The sequence below is a fragment of the Saccopteryx leptura genome, chromosome 11 (assembly GCF_036850995.1).
Source record: "Saccopteryx leptura isolate mSacLep1 chromosome 11, mSacLep1_pri_phased_curated, whole genome shotgun sequence".
NCBI classification, from domain to species: Eukaryota; Metazoa; Chordata; class Mammalia; order Chiroptera; family Emballonuridae; genus Saccopteryx; species Saccopteryx leptura.
Window position 1 is genome coordinate 75,059,831 of NC_089513.1, and position 16,680 is coordinate 75,076,510.

The window sequence follows — 16,680 nt, forward strand, 5'->3', positions numbered from 1 at the left end:
AATATTAATTGCTGAATAGCATCCCATTGCATGAATTTACCACAAGGTGTTTAGCCGCTATTAACACAAAAAGCTGGTCAGTGGGCATGTGAGGGGGCTTCAATAAAACCAAATGTAGCAACAACGCCTGTTCAAACCTGCAGTCACACTTGGCTCTTGCTACTGATTACAGGCAGAGCGAAATCTGACTTTTTAATCCTTTGGTCCTCAAAAAGATGGAAAAGAGGAAGGAATCACCTGAGAGTCTGAATCCGAGGGGTCGTCAAACTTTTTATAAAAACCGCCCACTTTTGCAGTGCTGGTCAACCTGGTCCCTACCGCCCACTAGTGGGCGGTCCAGCTTTCATGGTGGGCCAATCGCAGCGCTGTTTGGTTGCGCGGTAGGGACCAGGTTGACCAGCACTGCAAAAGTGGGCGGTTTTTATAAAAAGTTTGAAGACCCGTGAGAGGCAGGTTATATTAGGGGTGAAGGCTCTTAATGATCCAAGCAGACGATGCTTGCCTGGGGATTCTGGAAGAGGAGCCCAGCCCAGTTAGCCAGTGTGGCCGTGGAGGCCACGCTGTAGAGAGGAGAATATTCCAAGTCCCTTTCCTTGGACCACGTGGAGCCCACATCAAAACAGCAGGAAGGCAGGTTGGGGAGAACCATGTAGAGTATTACAATTTCTTGTCATTGAGAATTGACGGTGTCCCCGGGGACAGAATCAAAGATCCTGGGAGGGTTTCCTTCGGTTACTTGTGATTCCTTCCTCAAGATGTTTAAAACTGATTTGCAAAAAAATATGTAGACATATCTAGTTTGATCTAGTCAGTTAGGTGATGTCAGCAAACATCATGACAGCTGAGTGTGGAAAAAATATTTTAAAAGAGTAACTAAAAAAACAACAACAACTTTCAGCATCACACAGAGATGACAGAAACTCATTATTGCAAGTACTGTAAGTAAAAAATGCCTCCTGGCCTGGTGTTTGGTGGCGCAGTGGATAAAGCATCGACCTGGAATGCTGAGGTCGACGGTTCGAAACCCCGGGTTTGCCTGGTTAAGGCGTGTACTATAAGTTGGTTCTTCCCATTCCTCAGCCCCCTTTCTCTCTCTAAGATCAATCAATAAAAAATTTTTTTTTTAAATAATAATGCTTTCTAGTTAGAGGCTCATTTTCAAGCCAATGACGACAAACTCAAACCTTCGTTTCATAGCTAGCCTATCTGTGTGTCACTCGCGTATTATCCCTTGCTCCTCAGTTGAAGGTAGGGCTTGCTAATACTGAGATTTTTCTTAAACGTCCAGGCCTCACTGTGTCAGCTTTCCCGAATCAGCCCACCATCTTTCTAAAGTCGCTGTTTCAGAGTAGCGGCTCCCAGAGCTACACTGGCAGTGGCCTAGGAAAGCGTGAGGGGTCCCAGCGGCATACTGACAGGGGGCGTGAAGAACCAAACCATCCCAGAAGTACAGGCTGGGCTAGAAGTACAAGAGCATAGCCCTGGGCACATCCTTAACATGCGCCATTCCCAGGGCGGAAGTTAATTCAATCTGAAAAGAGAAAAAGAGTGAAGTTAAAAATCTTTATCAGAACTTTTCATATTAGGGGGAGATCTGAAGATACCATAAATCACCACCAAAGTGCTGATATTACTAAAATAGAATCCAGTATCTATATATTTATCATCAGCACGACTGCAAAACTCTTATGATGATAAAATTTTTGAATCTCGAATAATAATGGATCAACGTTTATTAAAGGAATTGTTTTTCCTACTTCTGAGGCGAGAGAACAGGAAGATTTTTTTTGTTTGGATGTTCTGAGAAGTTGTAATCAGACTTCATGTTGTGGGAATCAAGTATTATTTGATATCATTTTGTGACTCCACTAAATATTTATGAGCCAATAAGAACATGTCAAGTATGGAAGAAAACTTGACCAAAGGTGGTGGTGGTGGTGAACAGACCATCCAGTGTACGGAGATGTGTTGCAGCACTGTGCACCTGAAACCTGATAATTATGCTAACCAGCGTCACCCCAATAAAATATTTACAAAATAGAATGAAATGAGGGGCATTACTACAGAGTTATCCAAATTAAAGGGAATATAAGAGAATATTGTTAATAATATGCCAAGAAGTTTGACAAGTTAAATAGAAAAAGAATGTCAACTGTTGTTCAGTTTGCCTGTTTCAGTCCTCTGGAGAAACTCGACATGTTTTAATCACAACTTGATGGATGCTTATTTTAGTATAAACATATAGCTACGGAGGTTCAGTTACGTTTTTTTCCCTCTTTTTTCCTTCCCATCCTCAACTTTCAGGATACACTGAAGTGAAACCAGATATTCATGTTGGCACAGCCAAGGGTTCCTTCGCCGCAGCTGCTGCTCCTTGCTCGGAACCCGGGGCGGCCACTCGGGTGCCCAGAAGGCCCACGGTCACGCCGCCCAGCCTCCTGGGAAGGGGATGCACTGTTGGGAGTCCCCAGGGATGAAGCACTCATGATCGCTGGGCAGTGAGCTCACAGGAGGGCGGGGGAGGCCGTCCCCCCTGTCCCGCCCCCCAGCCCCCTGGTTCCCCACCCGGGCCAGCTGTCCTGCCTCAGCTTCCCGGGTCCCGTGAGTCACCGCTGATAGAGGCTAGCCGGGAGTAGGGCGGCGTGACCTTCCCCACAAACACCAGGCAGGCTGGCTCTTCCGTTCTGCGCGCCTGACTCTGCGACGCAGGCCCTAGGAAGTGAGCGGAGCATGAACTCACTCCTTCCGCCGCAGCCGCCAGATGGACAGGCCTTCCAGCGTTTCCAGTCTTTTGTCTTGGGAGCACTTTTGGCATTTCCTCCAGGAAACGGGGGGTTGTGACCTCAGGCTTCCTTCGCCAGCACGCTTCTGTTTCCCACAGTTAACCTTACCCAGAAGTGACATGGACTCTCTTAGGCGCGGGTTATCTCCGGGCTCCAACTGCGTCCTGTGCATACCCAGTGACACACGCGCCAGAGCGCGCGTTCTCAGAGAAACAACAGCCCCCGGGAGAGGCCGCCACCCCGCCCGATCGCCACGTAACCCCCGCTGCGACAGGAATTCTGGTTTGCTCATCCAGGTACCCTGGCTCTCATTCTAGAGTTGGAGAAATGAAGGGCGGGATGTGAGAGCTTTCAGAAGCTACGCGCTGCACGTTTTCAGATCCAAGGCGCACGCGCCGCAGCCCGTGTGCCACGCCTCGGCGCCGCGCCGTTCCGTGCAGACCGGGAGACACCGAGGCCCTGCAACCTCCCGTGATTCCCTGTTAGCGCTCACACCCGCAGCCCCGCCTCCTTTCTGCACGCTGGCAGAGAGCCAAGAAGGCAAGTCTTCTGTGGATGGGTGTGAACCGACCACCGAGTTTCATCATTTAAATGAGGTCTACAACCCCTCTCTGTTGGCTCGTGATTTCTTTAAAAGCCCATGCCTCAGGACAGAACTGTTGGCCTTCCTGTTGTTTGGCCTGGGCGCCATTTAAAACTCAATTACATTTCCTCGCCATGTGGCATGTAGGTCGGTGGTTTTTCATCTCATTCTTTACTACTCTTCGGTGTTAACATATTGAAGTTTCTCTTCCTGAAAAAGATAGAGTGGTTTCTAAACAAACCACATTTTTTTTTTTTCTTATACCCTAATTTGTTAAGGTAAACCTTTAAACAATAACAGACATTTGCCCTTGACTTTGATTCTAAAGAGCCACAGAGTCAAATAGAAGATCTTCATAATTATTTTTAAAATCTCTTCACAAAGGAATCTTTAAAAAAATCAGTTTATTAATGTTTAAAAATTGATAAAGCTATGTGCAAAATGATCCACAAAAGTCAGAAACCTATTAAATACTATTTTTTTTTTTAAAAAAAAAGACATTTCTTGGTTTAATTGCACTGAAAACCATTCTAAAGAGACAGCAATACATTTTTAACTCTTTGTAACATTTATACACATGCTCGCTCAATGAACTATTTAATGAAAAACTTCAGGTGTTCCTTACCGGTTAAAGTAATGCTTTAAGGGCACAAGAGAGTGACACTTTCTTAAAAAAAACACATTCAATGATGTTAACACAGGTTAGAAAAATCCAATAAAAGGTTGAAACAAATACATTCAAACATCAGGAAAAGTACTTTCAACACAAAATACAGCCGCCTCTTGGTTGAAATGATTCACATAATACTCTGAAATAAACATCAACAAAAGTGCCAAAGACAGATGTTGGATTCGTTCGACAAATTCGTCAGGAAATCCTCTGGGCTGACACGTCCCCCAGTGGGTCCCCACTGTGTTTTGTCCCTCTGCTCCACCCAGGACACTGAGGGTCCTGCCTGATGCCACTTAGATAAGCTGAGCTTCCCTCCGCAGGATACTGTAACACAATCCATTGTACAGAAGGGAAAAAAATCAACATGACTACAACCAAATTCCAAAACGTGGATCCAGTTTACGTGGAAACTTTGGCCTTAGCAATGGAACTGCCTTACACGTCCAAACCGCCTCCAGCTCCTCGGTCTACTCTGGACACAGCCTACTGGCCGCAGAGGGTGGAGAGGTGGGCCGGGCCACCCCCCAGCCCGGACGCTGGCTAGGTAGTTAGAATAGAGTCAGAGGGCTTTGGGGGGGGGGGGGGGTGGAAGGGAAGGGAGGGTGGGATCTGGAGCCTCCCCGGAGGAGCAGAATTGTCCACACTCACAAGGTTGGAAACTAACGTGAGAGAAAGCATCTTCTCTTCAGAGCTCCACACAGACACACTTCCACAAGGGGACCTTGGTCTTCAAATGGCCAACGAACTCGTCAGGAGCTTGACAATGCTAGACCTTTGGCTCAGTGCAAGATCAAAGCTCGGGGGTGGGGAGGAAACAGACTCCAGGCCCCACGGCCTGCTCTCCACCCTTCCCAGGACATTGTTCACGGGACCAACTGCACCTGCGGGCCCCACCCGGCACCACCGGGCACTCTTTACTGTCCCCACCCGTCTGCCCTCCGGTGCCCCCAGCTCCTCCCTGGCAGCGACAGAGGCACAGAGGTTTTTTTTCCAAACACTGGGATGGTGGGTGACCGGGCAAGAATGCTCCCCATGGGGCGGCAGCTTCCAGTCTTAGGAGGAAGAGTTGACGTTCCCAGAGGACATTATGGTCTCTGGGTTGTCCCCGTCGTCCTTCTGGGGGTGAGAGGAGTTGTCTGACTTACTGCGGCTGAACTCCACGCCGGCAATGATGGGCCGCTTGAACTTGCCGGCGGCGTCCGCGCGGGGGCACTTGCAGCAGGACATGATCCGGATGAAGGCCCGGCGCATCTCCTTGTTGGTCAGCGTGTAAATGATGGGGTTGGTGGCGGAGTTGAGCACCGCCAGCACCAGGAAGTACTCGGCCTTGTAGAGGATGTGGCAGGTCTTCACGCGGCAGCCCACGTCCAGCAGCAGCAGGATGAAGAGCGGCGCCCAGCAGGCGATGAAGACGCTCAGGACGATGATGACCGTCTTGAGCAGCGCCAGCGACTTCTCGGAGCTGCGGCTGGCCTTGGACGCGTTCTTGCGGAAGGTCAGGCGGCGGCTGCGCGTCCGGACCAGGGCGTAGATCCGGCAGTAGAGGATGACGATGGAGAGCAGCAGCACGGTGAAGACCGTGGTGCAGAAGAGGATATAGTGCTTGTGGTAGAGCGGCAGCACGGTGGAGCAGGCCGGCAGCGCGCGCACGCAGTTCCAGCCCATGACCGGCAGGCCGCCCAGCACCAGCGAGATGACCCAGCAGGCGCTGATGAGCAGGAAGGAGCGCGAGCTGTTGCTCTCGTTGTGCAGCTTCATCTTCAGCATGGTGATGTAGCGCTCGATGGCGATGGCCAGGAGGCTGAACACCGACGCCGACAGCGCCACGAACATGCTGCCCTCCCGCACGAACCACTGCGCCGGCGTGAGCTTGTAGGTGTGGGGCCCCGAGAGGAGCAGGTTCACGATGTAGGCCACGCCCGCCAGCAGGTCCGACAGGGCCAGGTTGCCGATGAAATAGTACATGGGCCGGTGGAACTTCTTGGTTTTCCAGATGGTCAGCAGGACGAAGATGTTCTCCAGGATGATGAAGCAGCAGATGAGGATGAAGACCACGGAGGTCACTTTAAGGCCGTGCTCCTTGTCTGCGCCCAAGTTCAGCTTTCCCGTGTAGTTGTAATGCTTGATGATGATGTCGTAGTTGCGGAGGTCTGAGACGGAGCTGGGGGCGCCCCGGGGGTGCGGGATGCTGGTGGAGCCCATGGTGCTGGCGGCGTCCCCCGTCCCGGTCCCCGGGAGCCGGGCTGCAGCGTCCCCCGCGGACGCTAGAGGGCGAGGCAGAGCGCGCGTCGCCGGCTGCGGGGGCTTCAGGGCCACTGATCCAGGCTTCGCCCGCGTCCCGGCTGGAGACGGCCTCACACACCGCAAGCCTTAAACGAGTCACAGAGAGAGTCAGGGAGGAGCCACGGCACCCCAGCACAATTCATTCTAGCTCGGGCATTGCTCCAGATCGATTGGTCAGTTCTAAGGAAACTTGGCGAGAGCGCAAAGAGAGGGATTTAAAAAAACCAAGTTCTCATCTCTTGCTAAAAAAAATAAATAAATAAATAAATAATCTTTTTTAAGGAAGAAAGAGAGGGAGAAAAAGCAAAAATAAAATAAAAAACTTGCCCCAACTGAAAACTCCCAACTCAGAGCGAACACCCTCCCTTACGGTCACGGTCACGTCCACTCAGATGCAGATGGGAAAAGCCTCGTGGAACGCGGCTCCCACCCTCACATCCTCCGCTCTCCCCGAACCCCTCCCGGCTCCCAGCAGGCTCTCAGGAGCAGTCACCAGGTCGCAGGCTCCTCGGAGGGGACCCACCAGCCACAGTGAGTGCGGAGCTGCACAGCTCTCCACCCTGCCACCACCCAGCCGAAAGAGGCCAGCACCACCTCCTAATTGCCATGCAGGAAATTATATTGGCAAGAAAGTCATTTGAGAGTGTAAGTCATCTGGGGGCTCTATTAATAACTCCGTGAGCAGGTGTGTTTAGGGTCCCAGCCCCGAGCCCGCTCTGGCCTGGCCATAAACAGGAAAACTGAGCGCCTCTGTCAAGAAACTGCCTTTCCTTTCTTCTTCTTTTTCCTCCTCCAAGGCTAATGCAAGACCATCGAAAGGTGTCCTGTGGAAACCATTTGCGAGTGGCTGCGATAAACCCCAGAAGTTTCCTATGCTCCTTGATTGCATAAGGAGTCTTTTTAGTTCGTGTCAATAGAGCTAACACACACAGAGAGAAGTTACACCCCCTGATAACACTGCCTGATGCCCCTGCATTCCTAACGCGGGGTGCAAAACCGCTCTACGGAAATATGCAAGAGCGCTAGGCGCATTGCTAAGCTAAGGCAGCTGCTCCATTACCGCCCTGCCCCCCGCAGCTGCCCGCTTCTCAGAGATCTAGAGAGTGTGCAGAAAACGCAAGGTGGCCCCTGCCTAGCAGAAGTCGGCTAGGAGGTAGTTGAAGAGTTGCAAGTTCACGCAGCGATGTGATAACAGTGGAGTGATTGAGGTGAGGGCGCTCCCCCCCTCCCCGAGGCTGCTGGCGCCCAGACACTCCACTCCGCAGTGCAAGTTTAAGCCCTTAATCCCCCACCCCCAATATTCTTTGTCTATAGGATTTCCAAAAATAGTGCCTTCCCTCCCCGCCCTCCCACCGACCAACCGCGGCTTCCACGACCCGGCCATCCCCGGTCGGTTCTACAGTTGGGACTTGACCCTTTTTCCAAACTTCATAAATCCTAAGCGCCCACCAGCGACCCGGCCGGGTTGGGCTCCTTAGCTGCCCGGAGTTGCATGTTTTCAGCGCCCAGAGAGGGCTGGTTGAAAAGTTTTTTGTTTGGCTTCGCTCCAGTCTGCCAGCGCGTCTGGGACGCCGAAGCCCGGCGGCCACCCGGCGCCCCCGGCCCCAGCCCGCGCTCCTACCTCGCTCAGGCGGTACCCAGGGGCGTCCGAGGAGCGCTGGGTCCGCACTGCGCGCCCGTCATCTTGCTGCTGCCAGGTCCTGACAGCGTCACGCTCTAAACTTGTGGAGTCGGGGTCCCCTCCCTCCGCTGCCGCACACTCCATTGGCCAGCCCGCTCGCCGCGGCGCGCGCCGGCCTGCCAGCTGAAGTCACCGAGCGCCCGCTGACGCTGGGTGGCTTCCTTAGGAAGAGGCGGAGAGAGCTTTAGTGCCTCGATCTCCCACGCCCTCCACCCACAGCTGGGAGGGGGTGGGGGGGAAGGGGGAGCTGATCTCGGCTGCGGAGAGACTCACCGTCCAGGAAAGATCTGGGGCAGAAGCAAATTGAAGAACCCCTCCTCCACCCGGGGCAACAGAAAAAAAAACAGAAGGGGCGGAGCCGGGTGCCCCCTGGACTCTAATTATAGCTCGCGCCCCGCCCCGCAGTCTGCCGCGGCGCTGGGGACCACTCTCCCGCGCCTGGGGAAGGAGAGGAGGTGGATGGAGCGCCCACGGGAACTTTGCTCCCGAAAAGTCCCAGGGAGCAGGGGGCCGCCGGCCATGACGCAGCGCACACTCTGGTCTCTGCCCGGGTCGCCCTTGATGGGTCGGGGTCCGAGACTGGTCAGGCGCCCCCCTCCCCACCCCCACCCCCGGCCGCCACCGCGGAGGTGGGGGAAGCAGGGCCGGCTGCGCTCCGAGGGGACAGGCTGAGAAGGGGCTGCGACAGGCATGGGGCAGCGAGGGCCCAGGGAGGGAGGACGCCGGGGGGGGGGGCTCCTCCATTTCTCCCCAACTCCACCCCTACCCCCACCCCCACCCCCACCCCCACCCCCATTCCGCCGCTGCCTTAAACTCGCGGTCTGGGGGGCAGAGGGTGGCGTTCCCGGGCGCGCGGTGAAATGGACAGGCGTGGGGCTAGGTGCTGTTTAGGGGAGCCCCTCCCTCGGCGGGGCGCCAGGGCAGGCAGTGTGCCCCAGATTCAGGCCGGTGGTAAGAGGCCTTTGAGGAGTTGCAAGGCTGCCCCAGCCTGAGACATTTCCTAAAGCGTGGTCAGTTCCGGAAGTTCCCAGGGGGAGCGCCACCGGGTGCAGCCCCGACAGGGGCCCTGCGCCCTCCCCTCCCTTCTGCTCCGGAGGTGCCCCCAAACTGCAAGGTTCTCAACCAGCCCACTCTTTCCTGGCGCTTAGACACCACTCCTGAACCTGAGACTGCGAGGTGGCCCTGGTCAGCTCCCGCCATGTGACAAGCTCAGGGCACTCTGACTTGCCCTACTGCTGCAAAGACAGGCCCACCCATGTCTGGTGACACTGGCTTCCCATCCCTGCAGATGTGAACAGCAAAACTTCAGTTGCGCAGTTTCAATGACAGACACACCCTGTACCTGAATGACTCAGAGAGAGGCTGCCCGAGTAAACAACAGACCCCCTGGCTTATGGGATCTTCTGAGTTTGCAAAAGAAAGAGTCGTGTCAGTTACTCCACAGCTGTCTGAAAGCCTTCACCAGACACCCAGCACTCAGGGCAGAGGGCTGGAAACAAAGCCCAGGTGCCCCCGGCTCTGAGATGGGCTGGGATTGGGTGAGAGGACTCATTTCATTTAAAAGGGGAGATGCCACGAGCCAGCCGCCCAGCACAACCACACAACCTGGGGACTTGTGAAAAGCCACCCCACCCACCGATTTGTGAGTGCCTCAGAGGGAAAGAAACGAGAGCACACTGCACACCCAGCTTGTACGGGGCGTGCTAGGTGATCTGACTTAACACTCCTGCTCTGTGAAGAATGCGGCCTTGGTCATTTAACCAAGGGAAATGTCACTCAGAGAGCTTGGATCCCAGCTAGTGAGAGGCAGGGCTGGGGTCCCAAACTTCACACTGGGGAGGCCGAGGCTCCCGGGTGGCAGGAGCCTTCAGTCCGTCAGCAGTGAAGGAACAGAAGGGGAAGCAGACCTCTAGCTTGGATGTTTTAAATGTATCTCAGTGTCTTGACTATAGAGTTCTACAAAATGCACACCATGGGGGTATGGCTCAGTGGTAGAGCATTTGACTGCAAAATGCACACCAGCATGTGCTAATGAGTGTCTTTTACAACCGGTTTTTTCCTGACCACCCAGTCTAAAAATCTTGCATGCATAACTTGCAACAGAAGCAGACGAATGCAAGTCCTTTTTTTTTTCCCACCCTGAAGCATTTTATTTTGGCTGAAATGTTATTTTTACTTTCACTACTTTTTTATTTTTTTATTTTTAAGACCTTCTTTTCTATCTTTTCTTTTTTTAAGCTTTAGGTTCACAGCAAAACTGAGTGGACAGTACAGAGACCGCTCATATACCCTCTGTCCCCAATGTACCTCGCCTCCCCCACCGTCAATGTCACTCAGCGGAGACCTGGCAGATTCACTGCAGCTGATGAACCGCGTTGTTACATCATTCTGCCCGAAGTCCATGGCTTACCTTGGGGCTCACTCCTGGTGGCGTGCATTCTGCGGATTTGGACAAAGATATGATGACATATACCCATCGTTATGGTATCATACTGAGTATTTTCAGTGCGCTAAAAACCCTCTGTTGTCTGCCTACCTATCCATCCCCACTAATGATTTTTTTATAAAAACCTTTCATTATCTATCTGTAATATCTAACATGAGATGGCACTTTTCGCAGTTGTATACCAGATTCTAAGTGTTACACATATTAACTTACATAATCCTGACAACGACCCTACCAGGTGAGTACTATTTTTAGCCTGATTTTACAAACCAGGAAACTGAGTCCCAGACACGTTGAGCGGCTCGGTTCCCGTGGGCTATTACTGTAGACAGGCAGCAGATTTTTAACCGCCGCCCCAAACCACCACGTCAAACCTCAAGTGTGTCAAGGAGCGAGGCCGGGCAAGTGAGCCCTTTTCTGGCAGTGAGCTCTGTAAGTGAGGACGATTGGTTGATGTTGACCCAAGCCTTCCACCTGCTAGACTAGACGATTCCTTAGTGACGCTCATCGCCAGTGCACACCTGTGGGGTATAAAACGTAGCTGCCCACGCAGGCAAGACAAACAGGGAGGCAAAGCGGTGGCTTCCCTGCCAACCCCACGTCTGGGGTTCTCACCTAGGTCTCCCCATTACTGTCAGGAGAGGCCGGAAGACTCGCAGCCTCAGGCTGTCTCCTGGCTGCTGGCCCAGCCCCCTCTCCGCGGCTGCCCGGAAGCCAAGCCCAGTGTCCCTACCTTGCGTCCCACGGTGCCGAGGTGACCGCTTCACAACCAAGTCACGCTGAGCTTGCCCCATGCCAAATTTCAGATCTCCAAGCAGCATTGGTGCGTCTCTTTGAGGGTCACCAGAGAAAACACCACGCCATGTTGGGGGCGTGTACTGAAGCAAAACAAATCGAAGAGCAGTTACTTGTTGTCTCCGCGCAGTTGAAGTTTAGCCAGGTGAGCTGGGGTTTCGGTTGCTAAGTCTGGTGACCCCGTCCTTTTCCTGGGCGCTCTGGGCATGGCCTCACTTCCCTCCCAGCAGCCCCCGGGAAAGAGTCACGGCTCCCGTAGTCCTCACGTATTCATAGGGGACCCAGCCCCCTGCTTTCTGGAGAAACCAGGGTCACCACTTCAATCCCCCTCCTCCCTCAGTTCCGGCCCAGTAAGGACCTCACCACCCCTCCCTCCCTCCCACCACAGTGTCACCCCTTCCCAGGGCCGACTCCTGCCCGTACACTGTACCACAGGACGCCCACCGTACCACTGTGCCACAGGACGCCCACCGTACCACTGTACCACAGGACGCCCACTGTGCCACAGGACGCCCACCGTACCACTGTACCACAGGACGCCCACTGTGCCACAGGACGCCCACCGTACCACTGTACCACAGGACGCCCACTGTGCCACAGGACGCCCACCGTACCACTGTACCACAGGACGCCCACTGTGCCACAGGACGCCCACCGTACCACTGTGCCACAGGACGCCCACCCACCCCGCGGCTTTCCAAGACTCCGGTCAGTTCTCCCTGCTCTCTCTCGTGTGTTCAATTCTTGGCCTCTGGTGACTCTTTACCTTCCAATGCACATTCATATTTTTGTGTTTCCTCTATCAAAAACTCTCTGTCTTCTCCTCATTCTAGGTCCCACCCAATGAAACCTCTCATTTGTCAACCGTCACACCTGTGTGGTGGAACGTGGCAGATTGGGGGGGGGGGGCTGTCAGCCTTGTGACTGCCAGTTCCCAGCCGAGGGACTCCGAGCCAGTTCTTTGGGCTTCCTCGCCCCTCGGTTTCCTCATCTCTCACATGGTGTGATGATCTCTCTCGCAGGCATAGGGAGGAAAAGGGAGCTTCTTGTGTATAAGGGACCCTCCGAGGCAGAGAGAAAACGCCCCACCCTCCACGGCCTCCGTCTCTAACTCTGTTATTCTCCTTACTTCATTATCTTACTGCCATCCTTCTATTCACTTCCTTTTTGATTTTCAAATTATTTTTAAAATCAAAGTAATACAGGCTTTAAAAAAAAAAATCAAATAGCACAAAACTTGCAAGGAAGAACATCGGCCCTCAGAGGCCCCTGGTCCTCAGATCCTTCCAACCACTCTGAAGTCTTACTGATCTTTCTCCGAGTGGTTGCTTGAAACTCTCTAAATCCCATGCTTTCCACCTCTTTCTCGATGATCAATTCTAACCAGTGCCGACAGATTTTCTGCTGTTGTAAAGGAGTATCAAGTCACTTCTCCTTAAAAAGCCTGCTTGTGTTATAAACTTTCTAAACCTTTGCACGTCTATAAACTTTCTAATGCTTTGCACGTCTGATACTTTAAACATTTAGTGTTTATACCTGATATTTTGGCTGACTCGAGTTCTAGGTTCTAACTTTCCCTGGGAATTTTTGCAGGCGTTGCGGCTTTTGTCTCCTAACTTCTGATGCTGCCCCTGAAAGTCTGGAGCTATAAATTCTGACTGCTGTGGACCAGAAAGGGGCCACACGCTCAACCTGACAACCTCTGGGGAGGCCTCGCAGGCTCGGAGACCTAAAGTGACCGCACAGGATGGTCTCAAATTAAAACTTTCTACAGTAAAAGCAATTCGTGGCCGGTAGCCCTGTCCTAGGGCGGGATTTTTCTCTAACCAATGTCCGTGCTTACCTTCATTGAGAGCCCTGTCTGTTGTCTTTTTTTTTTTTTTTTTGCATCGACAATAACATACCTGATAACATGCCTTTGAAATGTAAGAGTGATCTTCTTTTCCGCACCACCCCCCGCCTCCCCAAGGCACAACCACCCCACCAGAGCAGGAACCACAAACCCCCTCATTGTTATTATCATCATGTTAGTTGTTAACTGTTAAATATGGTCTGCCTGCCTGTGGAAAAGAAGACTTTTAATTCCATCCTAGAGAGGTCCGCACTTGGCTTCCTCCAGCCTCCCTCATCTCTCACCAGTGGGATTCATGTGGCCCCTTCACGTCTCCCCCTTTGATTCTCGCGTGTGGAATAAGTGGTGAAACCGCCATTTCCCAGAGTATTTTCTCAATCCGTTGAGATTTTTGCTTTCCAGTAGTTATCGTCAGTTTGGCTCAAATCAACTCATAAAAACGCTACCCGGTTTGGATGTTTCTTGCGTTGATACTCTAAAACATCACCTACAACTTTTTCCTTCTCTGGATGTTTTTAGGACCTTCTCCTCGCCACAGTGTTGCAGGATGGTGCTGTGCTATGCTTCGATTCTCCAAGCTTTCTCCTGGACACACAATGAACCCTTCCGGCGTGGGAAGTCATCTGAAATTATTTCTACAACACGTCCATCTTCTCTGTTTCTCTGTCCTATCTTTCTGGAACTCCCACTGTGTGGATTACGGACCATCTGGACTGGTTTTTCTAAATTTCCACACGTTTGTTTATTTTTTATATCTTTATCTTTTTTTCTCATTTCTAGTTGAGTTTCTCAGCTTTGTCTTTCAACTCTTCAGCTAATGTTTTCCTTTCTGTTATCGTACTTTTAATTCTAAAATTAAACATGAATTTATTTTCCAGTATTTTAATGGCTGCTGTGAGAGGCACATTAACCTTGAAGCGCATGCAGCTGGAACTTCAGAGCCCCTGGCCGCCAAGGTCCCAGTGGAAACGTTAAAAGTGAGACACTGTAACCAGGACTGGCCGCCATGGTCGTGTCTGCCCATCAGGAGTCTCCTCTCTCTCATTTCCCCTTGGGTAGGAGTGCTGTTTGAGCTGCTGTCAGCATTTCTGGAGTCTGGCTAAGGGGAAGTTGGCTTTGGGCTACACATAGATTGGTTTAAAAGGATGCATGTCACAGTTCATTCATCTTATAACAAGCCATCCTACCATCAATATCTTTAGGTTTATTTTTTCTGTTTGGATACTCAGTTATCCAAAGGGGAATAAAAAACATCCCCACTGCCTTTCCTAGCAGATTTCATCTTGGCTGTCACATCCCCGGAGGGAGGACAGTGGGAGAATGGAGCTGAGGTCTGTCACCACTTGGCATGAAGACGCCCCTGAAACCCTCTCGGTTGGACTGTGGTGTCCCTGGTCAAAGTCACTTTGTTTGCCATTTCTACCCCCAGCCTCCTGCTCCACTAGGGGGGAGACAGTCGTTCCAGCTGTGCAGGCTGGGCAAGTCGTGGTCACGGTCGGGCAGACTCTCTGTTTTCATTTTAACTTTCAACCCCGCTCCCAGAGATCCATCAGACCTCCAAAGCTTGGGCCTCTCTGGGGCTCTGCAGAGCCGTCAGCTGGCTGCTGGCTTCTGGCTGCCCAGACCTGGGTCTTCGGTTCTCTTAACTGTGCTAATAAGTAAATCAAGTCTCTTCCTTCTGCTTCTCAGTTTCTAAAATTCTGTTGCTGCCGCCTCTCACACTTTTTCTTCTTCATTTATGCAAACAAATAAACAAAACAAAACAAAAAAATCCCGTCGCTATTATGCGTGTGATGTGTGGGGGTGGGAGGAAGTGAAAGTGTTCAGTTCGCTATCTCTGAACTGAGGTCATTTCCATTTTCTCTTGCACCAGGCAGTCTGCATCGGTTCTCCTGAGCTTGACCTTTCTAAGGATGCACACGACGCCCTACGCAGCCCAGACAGAGGCGCGCAGCGGCCCGCTCTGGGGAGCCGTCAGTGCATGCTGTTGACCGCCCACCCCCCTTGTTGAAATGCCCCCCTCTGCCCCTGTGTCCCCTGCTCACTCTCTCTCTGTCCTCTCACTCAGCCAGCTCCTTTCTCTGCACTCCGAACCGGCATCCCTTTTTCTACGTCATCTTAAATATCCCCTTCTGTGCTCGTCATAGTGACGTAGCCTGCATCATGTGCCAGGCACGGAACTAAAGAAGCATTTTGTAGGCAATGAGTTTATCTCAACAATTCTACAAGCAAGGTACTAATTAATAAATTAAAAAAAAAACAAAACCATTTTACAGATGAAGAAAACGAGGCAGATTTCCACTGTGCCTCCTGCCTTCCTTGAACGCAACCTCCCCCATCTTCCCTCGTTTCCGGTCACACCTTCTTGGTCTTACTCACCGACTTCCTGGGCTCTCTCTACCACAGGTGTGCAGACAGCTCTGCCCTCTGCATCTCTAACGTCACCTTTCTCCAAACTCAACCCCCAAGTATGTATTGGAAACCTCCCTCTGTGTGCATTGCATGCACCTCAAGATCAAAGCCTCCAAGTTTTTTGTTTGTTTTGTTGTGAGAAAGTGAGAGAGAGACAGGAAAGGAAGAGAGATGAGAAGCATCAATTCGTAGTTGTGTCACTTTAGTTGTTCATTGATTGCTCCTCATATGTGCCTTGGCCTGTGGGCTCCAGCGAGCCAATGACTCTTTGCTCAGGCCAGCGACCCTGGACTTCAAGCCAGTGAGTGACCTTTGGGCTCAAACCAGCGACCATGGAATCACGTCTATGATTCCACGCTCAAGCTGGCGATCTCAGGGTTTTGAACCTGGGACCTCAGCGTCTCTCCTCTGACCGCCCCGCCTACTCCATGACACATCATTAATGGCCCCAGCACTCGCCTCCTCAGACCAGCTAGAACCTTCAGACTCCATTCTGGCCACTCCCTCTCTCTCACGGCCTGTGTGAAATTGGCCACCAAGAGTGGTGTCCCTGAGGGGCTTCTGAATCCACCTCCTCCTCATCCTCCCACCGTCATTGCTGGGCTCTTGACCGCATGATAAATGTAAACAGCCTCCCCCTCACTGGGCTTCCTGGCATTACAAAGCGGGGAGGGGGTTCCTTAAAGAAGGCTCTCATGTGTATGCTCGCAGAGCAAGAAGCACACACACCAGGAGAAACTGAGAGCCGTCATTTCCAAACTGTGGGGTATCAGAAACGAGATAAAGCCATCCTGAAACACTAGAGATCAAAGGGAAGCTGGTTTGTTTACTCAACCACTGTCCATGGAGCGCCTGCTGTGGACCTGCTACGACTTCTTCCAGGCCTGGTTTGCAGCCTTGAGGAGACAGATGAGGCCCCTGACGCCATGGACGTGTCTTCCCGTAAAGAAGACGGACCGTGAGGAAACACACAGGCAGTACACGAGGAAACGTCAGAAGGCAGGGAGCGCCGGACGCTGTGACCTCGCGCTGTTCCTCTGGGTGGCCAGGGCTGCCTGCTCTGCTGCCGTGGCCTTGGACACCTGGCACTGCGGCCGGCCCAGGGCGCCCTGCCACAGCGGCTGGAAAGCCAGAGAAGGACCCTGCCCTGCTCTGTGAGGCACCAGGCGTGG

At 52.4% G+C, this 16,680-nt stretch overlaps 1 protein-coding gene and 1 long non-coding RNA gene across 3 annotated transcripts; one reads left to right on the top strand and one right to left on the bottom strand.

Annotated features, from left to right (window-relative positions):
• Positions 1-3,753: 3,753 nt before the first annotated feature.
• S1PR1 (sphingosine-1-phosphate receptor 1) lies at positions 3,754-8,535 on the bottom strand. Its single transcript, XM_066352855.1, has 2 exons — positions 7,944-8,535; positions 3,754-6,408 (listed from the first exon to the last, which is right to left on the bottom strand). The coding sequence occupies exon 2, from the start codon at positions 6,239-6,241 to the stop codon at positions 5,093-5,095; it is 1,149 nt and encodes a 382-aa protein (XP_066208952.1). The 5' UTR covers positions 6,242-6,408; positions 7,944-8,535; the 3' UTR covers positions 3,754-5,092.
• Positions 8,536-11,855: 3,320 nt separating this feature from the next.
• Positions 11,856-15,045, top strand: LOC136383369 (uncharacterized). Of its 2 annotated transcripts, XR_010747403.1 has the most exons (4): positions 11,856-11,952; positions 13,975-14,073; positions 14,369-14,427; positions 14,970-15,045. It is a non-coding gene; the product is annotated as an uncharacterized lncRNA (long non-coding RNA). The 2 variants fall into 2 exon arrangements; XR_010747404.1 differs by lacking the exon at positions 14,970-15,045 and having other exon boundaries at positions 14,372-14,810.
• The last annotated feature ends 1,635 nt before the right edge of the window (positions 15,046-16,680 follow it).